The 13,551-nt window shown below is 31.4% G+C and overlaps 3 protein-coding genes across 4 annotated transcripts in view; 1 reads left to right on the top strand and 2 right to left on the bottom strand.

Annotated features, from left to right (window-relative positions):
- Nucleotides 1-1,510: 1,510 nt before the first annotated feature.
- On the bottom strand, nt 1,511-5,294 carry LOC112690847 (stomatin-like protein 2, mitochondrial). The gene is made up of 9 exons (XM_025564946.1): nt 5,016-5,294; nt 4,438-4,542; nt 3,419-3,566; nt 3,238-3,358; nt 2,444-2,571; nt 2,228-2,383; nt 2,057-2,172; nt 1,806-1,934; nt 1,511-1,726 (listed from the first exon to the last, which is right to left on the bottom strand). The coding sequence occupies exons 1-9, from the start codon at nt 5,061-5,063 to the stop codon at nt 1,655-1,657; spliced, it is 1,023 nt and encodes a 340-aa protein (XP_025420731.1). The 5' UTR covers nt 5,064-5,294; the 3' UTR covers nt 1,511-1,654.
- Nucleotides 5,295-5,432: 138 nt separating this feature from the next.
- Nucleotides 5,433-7,521, top strand: LOC112690848 (U1 small nuclear ribonucleoprotein C). Of its 2 annotated transcripts, none has more exons than XM_025564948.1 (3): nt 5,433-5,595; nt 5,788-6,235; nt 6,303-6,402. In XM_025564948.1, the coding sequence occupies exon 2, from the start codon at nt 5,790-5,792 to the stop codon at nt 6,228-6,230; it is 441 nt and encodes a 146-aa protein (XP_025420733.1). In that variant the 5' UTR covers nt 5,433-5,595; nt 5,788-5,789; the 3' UTR covers nt 6,231-6,235; nt 6,303-6,402. The 2 variants fall into 2 exon arrangements, with proteins under 2 accessions (XP_025420733.1, XP_025420732.1); XM_025564947.1 differs by lacking the exon at nt 6,303-6,402 and adding an exon at nt 7,412-7,521 and having other exon boundaries at nt 5,434-5,595.
- A 3,886-nt stretch (nt 7,522-11,407) lies between these two features.
- The window catches only part of LOC112690850, a 48,026-nt gene continuing 45,882 nt past the window's right edge, over nt 11,408-13,551 (bottom strand). The window contains exon 8 of the mRNA XM_025564950.1: nt 11,408-12,505. Coding sequence (XP_025420735.1) covers nt 11,691-12,505 — 815 coding nt within the window. The 3' untranslated portion in view covers nt 11,408-11,690. The remainder of the gene's footprint in view (nt 12,506-13,551) is intronic.

Raw genomic sequence — 13,551 nt, 5'->3', positions numbered from 1 at the left:
TGTTTTGGCACCTGTTGTGGGATATTGTTGTTTAATATTAATGCAATACCCGTCAGGGATGGTAAATTTCATAATTGTACATTCAGGGTCGGACTGGGAAGGTGAGATACCGGGAGTTTACCAGTGGGCAAGTTCCGTTTTCTTAGGTTTATCGGTTTAGGCTCATTGTGTCATCGGACATAGACGCATTTTCTAATGCGATTGCATTAGTAACTGTCTAAAATTATACAAACGGTCTTTTAATCATTAATAAAAATATTCAGTGTTCAAATTTTCAAAATTATATACAATAATTGTATATGAAAATATACGTTTTTGTTATACTTTTGATGTATCTAAGTGGACCGTTTTTTTTTCCCCCCGGTAGAAATTTCTGACCAAGTCCAGCCCTGTACTAAGTATTATTATTTAAAAAAAAGATGGAAATCAACAATATTTAAACTATACAAAATTATAACAAGGATACTTATTCATGTTAATAATATCGATAATTGTCCAAAATATATATTAATCACATGTAAAATAGGTATAGATAATTAATAAATGTCAGGGTAGTTAAAAAAAAAAAATCAAATGATAAAATAGTAATTAATACAAACATTTAAATGAAAAATTGTTTAAAAATAGGCTTCTTTCAAACTAGGTAATTAATGTAGTTGATTGGGATTTTATTGGCTACTCATTATATTGTGTAATAATAAAGCTACAAGATTGATACCTAAATCTCATTAAAAAAGAAAATCTAAAAATAGCATCCCCTGTTGTTTATATATTAAATATATAGCATTGGTAAACTATTATTATTTATATAGTAATACAAATTTTTGTTTAGATATATAGGCTGATCCATTCTACATCTTTCGTTCAGAATAGTTTTTTGAAACTGATGGTACATTTATTTCACATTTTTAATAGTAATTTACAACTAAATCAGTCAATTAACATCTATACCTTGACCCTTACTTTATTATAATTGTTTATGTAGCAATCTGGTACATACATGAAAAAGACTTCTTTGATGAGCAGTTTGTTGAAAAGAAGAAACCTATTTAATGGAATAATTTGGTCAATACTATTTATTTATTAATTTATTGCTTATAATTGTGCAGTATTGTTTCATAATGGTGAACCAAGAATGACTCTAATGAATCTTAATGGAAATGCAGTATAAATCATAACATAAATAAATAATAATATTTCTAAATATAATATTTCTAGAAGACCTCTATAGGTATGGCCAATCACTTTCCTGCAAGGCCTCTTTTATTTTATACTCAACAATATTTTGATTGAAGGATAATAATAGTATTATCAATACAAATGATTACAGTTTAATTTTTTTTTTTCAACATATATATATATTATATTACAATATCCCTTATTCAAAGGCTACAGTATTCAATATGCCTAATGAATATTATTTTAACATAGTTTTTTTAACAAGAGAAAATAATAAGTATTTATTAGTTGAAGGGGATATTATAAACAAATTAATATTAATGAAACACAATTTGAAAATGTTTATACATTCATTTTTTTTTTAAATATAATGTATAGAATATTACATGAGGTATTCAATAAACGTTTTTAGTAACTAACGTTCCATCCATTTCCATGTATAAAATAAAATATATTTCAGTTTACTGACTATAGATTATTTCTCTTCTTCACTTGTTCTTCTTGACTGTTTTGATTTATTAGTTAATGACTTGTAAATGGACATTGCCTATTTTAAGGAAGCAAAATAATTTTTTTTTTAAAGTAACCATGATAACTAAGAATTATAATTACAGATTCTTATTTACCTGCGTTACCATTGAAGATACATCTGAAGTATTACTAGGAATAATAACAGTATTTGTAGATTTAGCTAGTTTTCCAAAAGCTTCAACATACGATTCGGCTATTTTAAGAGATGCAGCATTGTATCCATCCTAAAATTAAATTGTTTAATTTATTTTTATATTTAAAGGTAATACATGTAATATTTTATATTATATTATGATTTAAATGTAATTTAAATATCAATTGAAATTTCAAATTTAATATACTTAACTGTTTGCTTAAGAGCATCTGCTATTAATCGTATACCTTTGGCTTTAGCTTCAGCAACAGCTAGTAAAGCATTGGCTTCTCCTTGAGCTTTATTAATTTGCTCCTGTTGATCAGCCTCTGAAGTAAAAATTTTAAATTATTGACCATAAATCAATAAATTTTAGTAACTCACCAGAAGCTAAAATTGTAGATTGTCTTTTACCCTCAGCTACATTTATTTCAGCTTCACGGATACCTTCTGAATCTAGAATAGCAGCACGTTTTTTTCGTTCTGCTTCTACTTGCATTTGCATCGCTTCTTGTACTCTATTAGGAAGTTTTATATCACCTAAATAGAATATCATTAAAATATCAATATCATTGTTAAAAAAAATATGATAATCCTTACGAATTTCATATCGGAAGCATACTAGTCCCCATGATGCACTTGCTTTATTAAGGCTTTCAACAATTGCATAGTTTAAATTTTCTCGTTCTCTAAAAACTTTGTCTAAAGATATTTTTCCTAATTCTGATCTATAACATTTAAATATTATATTTAATGAAAAAGTATTTACAATAATGTCTATCAATTGTAATAATATTCATTTCATTGAAAATCGATATACTTATAATTTTAATTCACATATTTGAACTATTTAAATTTAATATTAAAGAACCTCAATACAATTAAATTTAGAAATGTTTAGCAATACTTAAAATTAATTAATTAAATAACTTCATACTTATACCCCTTGAAAAGTATTAACATGGAAGAGAAAAAATCAAAATAATACATAAAACCCATTAAAATATATGAAAATAATTGAATGACGAAGTAGAAGACAAACTCCAAGAAATAATGAAATAATAAATATTTTTGATATCACTTAAAAATAAAATGTTTATGGTTGTTTTATTATCTAAAAGAGTATTATAGGAAACTTCAGGAGTCACATGTTTTATGAAATTGAGATATAAGTAAAAAAGTATACTATTTATGTGTTTCTATATGTTCAGGGTTAAATTTGTAAATTTGTTTTAAGTATATATTTTTTAATAAGTATTCCTTCTTAATTGATTTTTTTTTCAATCATCAATTCATTTAGTATTTAAAAAATATTTCTAGAATATACATTTTTTTTTGTCTTAACTTTAATTTCAATAAAACTTGCTAATTCAATTATATATAGACATTTTTACCTCATAGTAGTCTGAGCCAGTTGAGTTATTGCAAACTCTGGATCTTCAACTCCATAGCTAGCTAAGTAAGGATCATTGACTCTCAAATATAGAACACCATCAATATTTAGAGTTACATTATCTAAAATTATTATTTTTATTTTTAAAAAAGATTTTTATTTGAATTAAGCTATAAACTTACCTAATGTTACAGCACTTTGTTTAGGAATATCAACAGCTAATTCCTTTAAACTTTGTACATAACCAATACGATCTAAGAAAGGTATCAAAAAGTTTAAACCGGGTTCTAAAATTCGTTTAAATTTACCCATCCGTTCAACAATCCATGCCTATAATATAATTCCATATTTTAAATATATTACATGAGAATTATGATCAAAATTAATGTAGAAAATTTAAAAAATGTAGTAAATAAATGATTATTCTTTGGGGTAATGAAAGAATAAACCACAAAATGATTGGGGCTTAAATAATGTGCACTAAAGTAGTAAATGCCATACATTTTAATTAGTGGTTACTACAATACAGAAATTGAGGAGGAAAGCAATAGCTCTTATGCCCCATAAATTACGTACCTGAGCTAAGTATTATCATGAAATTGAATATTCTGAATTATGTTAATAACCATTTATACTAAAGACATACTATAGTGTTTGTATACAAAAGTAATACTTCTGAAACATCCATATTTTGTACAAAGAACATATAGGGTTTCTATCAAAACAATAGATACAGAGCCGTACAATTTTCATTACCATTAAAGCTACTGCTAGTAGTTGTAGATCATAGAACGGAAAAAAATATGCATTAGCCGTGTATTTTCATTTTGAACATATTATGATAAAAATACATTATATGAATCAATAAATTAATATTAGTTATTTACGAATAATGGAATACCCAATACCTATTTATAAATTTGTTTAACATAATGTAATAGTTATACCTTATATTCATGTTAAATGTGACTTTATTAAATCTGGATTTACATTTACTCAGCTAATTGGGATTCATCAGTTCATTTTTATAATTCAATAATCGTCGAAAAAATTATTAAATATAATACATTCCATGATAACAAGGAGACCCAGTATTGAAGAGATCACTAAAAACTTATCTGGATTGAGAAATGTCTATAAACATTTAAACTATTTGCTATTTTTAAAATCAAAACATTTTATAAAAAGTTAAGTGTCTTGCCTCTTGCTGTGGAACAAATAGGATTCCAGTGTTAAATGGCCTATTACTTTTAAACCTTGCTAATGCAATTGATGTATTAATAGGTCTTGACAATAGTTTTTGCCGCTGAAAAAAAAAATGTTTGATCAATTATTGTCTTATTGTGTTCTAAACATTATGAACTAATATTCATTATATAATTAAATAGTTATTTATGTTGAATAAAGAATTTTAAATACTATTGTGTCAATTTTTTTCTTTGAGAAAAAAAAATATTAAAAATATCTCTATGTATGTTCTGTATTGGCGATTCGTGTGACACAGATCATTGGTATGGAACGGTTACACCTGCGACCATATAAACTAAGTTTATATCTTAGTTAATATGGTTAAAGGGTTACACACTCAACTCGAGTCCACGCGATTTCTAATAATTAAAATTAGTTAGTTTCTAATTTACTATGGTTCCAATTCATAACTGGCATAACAGGAATGGCAATGGTTCGAGGGAGATATGGTAGACTATTGACAGAACCTAGTCCAAACAGGACGTACATAACCAGTACGCGCATAACGAAACTGCGAGTAGTCGGGTGTACCTTGAGAACAGCAGTGAATCCCATCGGACTGAGTTTGCGAACAAACATGACGTCGAGTCACACGAAAACCAAGATGCTTCGGGAGTGACTGGACTGCGGAGCGAACTGTTACGAGTCACACAGCGACGGACGTGGAACAGAGGATTCGATCGAGAATCCAAGACGGACAACGGTCGAATGATATTCAATAAATATTATTAATCGACGGAATGTGACTTCAAAAAGTATTGTTAAAAAGGAGAATTACAAATGCCGCATCGTTATCAAACACGGCGCGGATGTTATCACGCATTGAATCGGTGCCGGACGAACAAAAATAAATTACCATTGCACGACCAGAGAAGTTTGGTCGGGCACAGTTGGTCTTCTGTTTTTCTCTTCTCCCCTAACCATCGACCATCGCGGCACCGTGATTACATTATCTCGGAATATTCGACGACTCGCTAGGGATAAACAACGATTGAACACGACCGACCAGTATGCCTTGAGTGAAATTGTTGTTCACCAAACTCTTGTCGTGCCCAACCGGACCGAATAACAATCGCTGAAACCTGACACTCGTGTTCGCTGATTACTAAAGGTTGGTGTTTCGTTGTTTTCGTTGAGAATCCTAGAGAATCCGGGCAGTTCTAGTGGCAAAGTGAGGAATTTCGATTTTCCGATGTCGATTCTAGGACGACGTGCACCACGCACGATCAACTCATGGAAAATCTATTAATATACTACCTATTATAATGACTTTTGTTTTACTTCTACTGATTATTTATTACAGATATGCCGAAATACTATTGTGATTATTGTGATACATATTTGACGCATGACTCGCCATCAGTGCGTAAAACCCATTGCCAAGGCCGTAAACATAAAGACAATGTTAAGTTTTACTATCAAAAATGGATGGAAGAACAAGCACAGAATTTGATTGATGCTACAACTGCTGCTTATAAAGCCGGAAAAATAGGAATGAAGGGTGTTTGTATTCCACCGCCAAACATGGGCCAAGCAGCGCCCCAAATGTCCATGCCACCCGGTTCAATAATGCCTCCTGGACAAATGCCTATGGGTGCTCCATCAATGATGTCTATGCCGCCCATGATGAGACCTCCTATGGGACAAATGCCAATGGGAGCGCCACCAATGATGCCTCCAATGCCACCTAATATGAGACCACCTATGATGGTCAATCCTCCTCCTAATCCTCAAACCCAACAATAAAATAAGTATGTACTTACTTTTATCATTTTTAATACTACTTTGTAGATAAATATAAATCAAGTTTCACTTTAGGATTCCCTAGAGATTTATTTCGGCATTCGTGTAGCAGGTGATCTACCTAAGGAATGGGTGATCTGCAAATTCAGGACAAGTGATCTACATTTTAACAGTATAAAAACACATTATATTTTTTACTACTCATATGTCATATCATACAAATATTTGTCAACTATAAAAATAAAAAATAATTAGTCAAATATAATTATAATTTCAATTACAGTAAACATTTAGTATCATTTAAAAATTTTAAAAAAGTATTTTGAGGATTAACTGATCTCCACCATGCTTCAATGAGACGATGATGTAAAAGTTCCAATGTAGTGCCATTTTTCATCAACAATTATTTTATAAAATTCAGACCCACGCATTATAGAAAGACTCAGACCAATAAACAATTTGAAACTAACCTATCCAGCAACGATGCTAATGACTCGTAATTATATAGTATATGTCATTAATCGTTATCGCAATACTGTTCCATTGCGGTCTGCGATAATGTGTATATAATTATAGTATAATATAATATAATAATAGGTAATAATAATTGTAGATCACCAAGTACACCTTGTATAATATGGTAGATTACCTGATACACCTAAAAAGAGGCCGTAGATCACCTGTAATGCAAATGTCTTATTTTCTTATGTAAAGTTTACTGATTATTAATTAGTAAATAATATCAGATAACTGCTGTCAACTTATGGTTTATTTCGGTTTATTATTTATACTTTTCAGATTTTTAATTGGACATTATTAATATTATTAATTATTTAAGTAGCAGAATTAAATTGTTTAGAAAATTGAAGGTTGGCTTTCTGTAAAATGCAACTAGAACTTAATGATAATTTTCTACTTAGTGTAGGAAATGAAATAAACATACTATTTTTCAATTATACACATTTATAAATAATTGATTTTAAGATTATTAATTTTTTTAATAATTCTTCATTGTATTTTAAGTTAACATTTATTAATTCAACATATTTTATTATGATATAGTTTTTCCTAAGTCTATTTTTAATCGTTGATTAATTTTCAATTTTCTATTATTTTAAATATTTATAATTATTTAATGAGCATTTAGAAGTAAGTATGCAATTTAAAAATTATTTTATTTTCAGGCCAATTGAATTTCCAGACTTGGATAAAGGCAGTCATTAAATATAAAATAAGTTCTATTACAATGATTATTCAAATGTTTAAAATTTGTGTACTTTCAATGTAAATTATTTTGTCACAAATATACCTATATTCCAACACAAATTAATATTTCTAAAATGAATTGTAACATTTTGTTATTTTTCTTTAGGATATTATTATATTTTTTGTAATACAATTAAGTATGATAAAAAAATTAAAGACATAATCTAAAAAAAAATTGTATTTACTCAGAAATTCTAGTTTTTAAGATTTAAAATTTGTTTATTTGACTTGTGTTTTATATAATTCTGACTGAAACAACAGATTTTTTTTGCTAATCACTATTACAGTTATTAAACTTATATTCTTTGTACAATAATATTTATAGAAGTACAATCCAATGAATATTTATTGATTTAATTTAAAAAAATAATTATAAATAACTAGTTTTGAAAGTAAGATTGTTTATATAATTAAATGTAAAAATAAAAGTTACGCATTTCTATATCTTCTAATTTTTGTTTTCTTTACATATTCTACTATATATACTATGTATATATTTTGATGGTATACTTTGATGAATTTTAAAAAATCAATATCAAGCCTTAAAAATTACTGTATTCTTCAAAATGTTAGTAACTTCACATTAATTTGTGATTTATAAGTTATTTTTTGTATAAATCGTAAAAAATGATTTTGTCTGTATCATGTTCATAATTAAATTTAAATTTATAGAATATGAAAGAAGGACCAATTATACTATTCTGATTATTAGTTTGTTGAATGATGTAAGTATTCTTATATTATATAACCATGCATAGGTATGATATAGGTGTATAGATTATAGGTATCTATATGACTTTTATGAATTCTTCTTTCTTGGTTCTGACTCTTACCATAATTGGTATGATACCATTAAATATAAAGTCTCGTCCCAGAGGACGAGGAAAGAAAGAAGCAGACTTCTTTCCAATCGATTGCTGTTCCTATTCTTTTTAAATCTTCCCACTTTAACCTAGGCCTCCCTAAGGGTCTTTTTCCTCTCGCAGTGCCGTGCTAAGTTGTAATATTGCAAGGGGTACACATATTTTGTCACCTCATCATAGATATAAATGTATGATATTAAGGAGAATTATATACTATTTATAGTTAATAGGGTTGATATATACTATTATTTATATTTAGTATTTACTACAACTTTACATCTGTTCAGGCGTACAACAATATCTTCGTCCATCGAGTCTCGAATGTGTTTACACATTAATGTGTGTTAATATTGTAATTATTTGAATAAGATATATTTATAGCTGTATAGGTATAAGTAAATATGATTTATTATAATTAAAAATATTTTTCATATAATACTTAAATATTTTAACATTTAATTTTGTAATATAACTGATGGAAAAATTGATTTATTACAAAAACCAAAAAAAATTGAAAAATTAATATACGAATGCCGCTTAAGAAATATTTTCAAACGCTGCCACCAGGGGCAAATGCCCTCTTTGTCCCTCGTTAAACACGCCTCTGCTCTTAGGCTCTTATATGAGTTCATCATACATAAACAAAAATAATACACTATTATAGTGTTTCTTTTGTGTAATATCATTTTAATCAAAATATACGTAAAAAAATATTGTATTACCACTGTTGAAAATTTGATAAAAGTTAATGCAGGTAAAAGACACTTATTAGTTTTTATTGAAATTTAAATATGCACTTAGTGCTCATGGGTGAAAGTGAACCTATACGGTTTTAAAAAAATATGTTTAAACTAATTGGTATGTTATTTCGACTACGTACACAATTAAGTGGTAAATTGCTTTTTACAATTTATCATGTGAATATCCGGGTATAAACATTTATGCTAACGAGTTCGATTTTCATCTAAAATACAAGTAAACGAACGACCTTTTTTCGCTGGAAAATCACCAAATTGGTTTAGTTTTTCCTATACAAATGGTAAACAGCTGTTCGAGAACAGGAAGAAGAATCATCTTAGACAGAAAAAGTAAATTTAAATTAATTTGCTATTAATAACTTTTATTAGTTCAACATGTTTTGTGACGACCGGCAGATTCGAGGTTAGGTATTGATAGTATTTGTAGGTACTTTTTTATTCTTTTCGAATCTTGGTAAGTTTATCAATATTATATATTGATATTATATATTATATTACATTGATAGTTCAACGAATTATCATGTTCAGACCGCGATCAACTTAAGCGTACCCATGAACGGAGAAGAAATACAGAAATATCATAAACACTTATCATATTATTATTCATAAACGTATACCAAACATGTATTTGGTAAAGATAAAAAAATTACGTTTTATTTTGAATTAAAGTTTATAATAACCAAAATACAAACGTATTTTATAAAAAAAAAATCGTGTTTACAGATATTCGTAATTTTTCACGCAGGTAAGAATATTATATGAGAAGCTTAATTTAATTTTTTATTATTTATTGTCGAATTAAAATATTTTATTGACGATTTACGAAACAAATCGTGCGGACCCTAAACAGACAGAAAATTAAAATACACACATCACAGTAAAATCAATGCACATTCTCCGCTCAGAATCTAAAATAACACATTTATCGTAGTTGTACAGGGCGATTACAAAGTGTCAAATAAATCTAAGTTGTGTAGCGATGAGAATTATTTTAATTTTTAATATGAACTCGTATGGTGAACTATAATCTAAAATACATTGTACAATACATGGTGTTCAAACTCCAACACAGGGGTGCTCAGACTCCGATTGCCTGTTGATCCGAACATGATTTGGGTTTAAAATCATTTTGTTTTACATTTCGTACACCCGGGTGAACAAATAACGAAGTTGGCAAAAATATTAGGTACAAATGGTACCTCTAATTAAACTATAATCATAAAATTATAAATTATACATTATAAATCGATTTTAATTGAAAAAAGATCGTACAATGCAATGAAATGCAAAATTTCACGTAACGCAATAGTTAACTATTATAATTGAGTACTATATATATTATATATTTGCTAACCCAATAGGATTTTAAATATCTATTTCAGTTTCGGTTTTTCGTGTTGTATTTTATTTTTATTGTTCATGAGAAATCTTTTCCATTGCTTTGATTTTAAATAATACAATTTGAATCGATATGCCTAGCATCTTTAGGAAATATTTGGTTTTCTTGCTTCGGAAAAATAATTAAAACAATGTTATTCACTGTAATATATACATATTATTATTAAAATATCATCATAAATCCGTCAACAAATAATAACAATAGTAAAATGTATGTTTCTTTTGAAGGCCTGTGATCGAGTGCAATCGATACGTGGTTGTCGTTCGGACCTTATTTTTAAATCAATTGAAATCCAACACGACGTATGCATTTTGAATATTTTTAAGTAATATATTTGTATTACACAAAAAAAAAAATCTCACAAACGAGTAATAAAATACGTTAACTTGCGCACAGACAATTTTCTTGACACAATTTAATTACTGTGTAAAATATGTAGGGATATATTTATATGCAATTCGTTCTACGAATTCAGTTTAATAAAAAAAAAAAAATACGAATATAATATTATAATGTGGTACTATGTACAAGTTGTTAAAAATTATGATGGTCGAGAGATGTACATTAATAGTAGTAATAATAAAAATAATAATAATAATAACAAAAATGGCACGTGATATTAGATTCCCGTGTTATTTTAGGACAACTCGTGACAACTGTCAAACAGTAGTAATTACACTGAAATGTACCACATTGTGACGTTTAAAAATACGAAAATATTTTTATGTATATAAACATAGAAAAAAATTAATAATAATATTACCAACAATATATATATATATATATATATATATATATACCATATATGTGTATATAAATTAAAAATAAAAATATAAAATCAATGTTTTCTAGTGTTACTCGCCGGCCTCGTAGAATTGTACTTATTTATACAAGTACACGTAAAAGACTAGATGAGTACAATATTACAATGATAATACGATAACATCGACGGTACGGAGCTGGTGCGAGCGACATTAAACGATTCGAAAAATAAATAAATATTAATAGTGTCCGCGTAATGCAATATTGTTGTCATCATTTCGGGGTACAAGGCAAGACTACGGGATAAAGGGAAAAAGGATTCTCCGAGCGCGTTAAGTCAGACGAGAACATTCTCGATCACGTGTCATACAAGGGCCGCGCACTCGGTGGCCACGGGCAGGATTGCGGCTGCCGGTCAAAGGGCGGTTTCCAGTGCGGAACCGGTGGCGGCCGCGGTGCCGACGTTGAGACCTTTGAGCGTGCGGTTGACGAGCGAGGCGGACCTGGGAACGCCCACGTCGGCGGCGCATCGATAGCAGTCCTCGTCTTCACGACAATCTTCCTGTATTGTCGAGGAGAGCACGTTCGACTTCCACGACGACGTCCTCTTACCCGCGGCCATCACCGGCACGGTCCTGACTGGAGGCTGCGCCGGTTGTTGGAGCCGGGCCACGGCCGACTGTTGCGCTCGCCGGCCGCCGGCCATGTTGGTCTGCAACAGGAGGCGTTTGAAGTCGTACCGGGCCGACCGGACGTCGCGCGGCTTGTACGTTCGGTCCGATTGGCGTTCGGGCGCGGTTCGTTGTACCGCGGCGTTCGTCGCGACCGACGACGGAACGGGCGACCGCTGTGGCGCGACGATCACCGGCGGCGTTTGCGTTCGCGCCTGTGCGCCGCAAACGGCCGGCTGTTGGCCGAGCAACCGTTTCTTCGACTCGTGGATGGCCGCGTACAGGTCCATGGCCGAGCGGCCGAACGCCGGCCGCGCGGACGGCACGTGGCCGCGGTCCACCGTGGTTACGCGCCCGTACGAGACGGCCCGCGGAGGACTTGCGAGCCAGTCGCCGCGTATCGGCGATATGTTGCTGCTGCTCATGTCGATCCGACCTGCGCTCCGGTCGTTGTCCTTCACCGGCGTGGACGCCGACACGTCGTGGTCCCGGCGGCCGCCGCTCGTGTCCGGCGTGCGCGTCGCGGGCGAGTGTGGCGTACCGTGGCTGCGGCCCGTCCCTGTAAGAAAAGCACACGAAAAACCGAACGTTATACATACACATATACGAAACGATTACAGGACACGTAAAAACGACTGTAGATCGTATTGCGACGGCTGGCGGAGCCCTCATCGTCTCTTGTCAAATACCCCGGAGCCGTAAAGAGCTAACGCCGGTGTACGCACGCGGAAATCGTCGTCATAATCGCTTGTGTCCCTCGCGGTCGCGTTGACGGACACGCTTGGTCGGTCGGACTGCAATCGATATTAATGGGCGATCGAAAAATCATACCACAATGGATGATTTAGTTTCAGTTACAAACAAAATTATTGCTCGCGTAGGACGTCTACGACGACGGAAGACGTTCGGATAAAGTGCCCGTCGTGTAAAAGGGTATTGTCATTTTGAGGACGGTTGACCAATAGTTAGTTTAGTAGGCAGTACACGGATATTATTGGTATCACGGAGATACATTTCTAGAAACATCGAATACGGGTGAAAACACCGCCAGCCTTAAAAATACGCACGCGCTAACGAATAGGCACCTGCGTTGTACTGTTGTAGTGTGCGTAGTCGTGTCTCAGGGACGTTGATGGCTGATTTCCTAATCAAACGTTACGCTGTAAAAGTATTACTCGTGAAATGTAAAAATATGATGATTGGGAGACGACGACGAGAGGCTGTAGCTGTGGTAAACACTCTCTGGGGACATTGTATATGTTTTTACTGATGTATTAATAGGATTAGTCATAGTTCAAGTAGGGAGCTAACTACCATCTCATCTCCATCCGAGGGTAACCAAATTCCCGTAATAATCAACCAACAGAATAGTGTTTGATTATATTTCTATATTAGTTGCGTGAGTGAAAATATGTTTTGAATATTTAAAAAAAAAATATATATATATATATAGCGTAACATGTGGTGTATTTTTAGTATCAAAATCATAATATATCTATAAATATATCTTTGAAAACAAATTGACACATCTATTATGACCGAAATAATGTTTATAATTTCTATAGAAGTGGATCGCCTCTAGACTCGCAGGTGATATCTTAACGG

This window comes from Sipha flava, unplaced genomic scaffold (assembly GCF_003268045.1).
Source record: "Sipha flava isolate LNK unplaced genomic scaffold, YSA_version1 522_pilon_pilon, whole genome shotgun sequence".
In the NCBI taxonomy this organism is placed as follows: domain Eukaryota; kingdom Metazoa; phylum Arthropoda; class Insecta; order Hemiptera; family Aphididae; genus Sipha; species Sipha flava.
The sequence above is the reverse complement of the archived record's forward strand: the minus strand, read 5'-3'. Positions and strand labels throughout refer to the sequence as shown.

Coding starts and splice junctions, on each gene's coding strand:
- LOC112690847 (XM_025564946.1), bottom strand. CDS start 5,063: ATGTTTGTTCGCAAACTCAGTCCGATGGGATTCACTGCTGTTCTCAAG. Junction 3,567..4,437: donor TATTTGTTCCACAGCAAGAG/GCAAGACACTTA, acceptor ATTATATTATAG/GCATGGATTGTTGAACGGAT. Junction 2,572..3,237: donor CTGGCTCAGACTACTATGAG/GTAAAAATGTCT, acceptor TAAATGTTATAG/ATCAGAATTAGGAAAAATAT.
- LOC112690848 (XM_025564947.1), top strand. CDS start 5,790: ATGCCGAAATACTATTGTGATTATTGTGATACATATTTGACGCATGAC.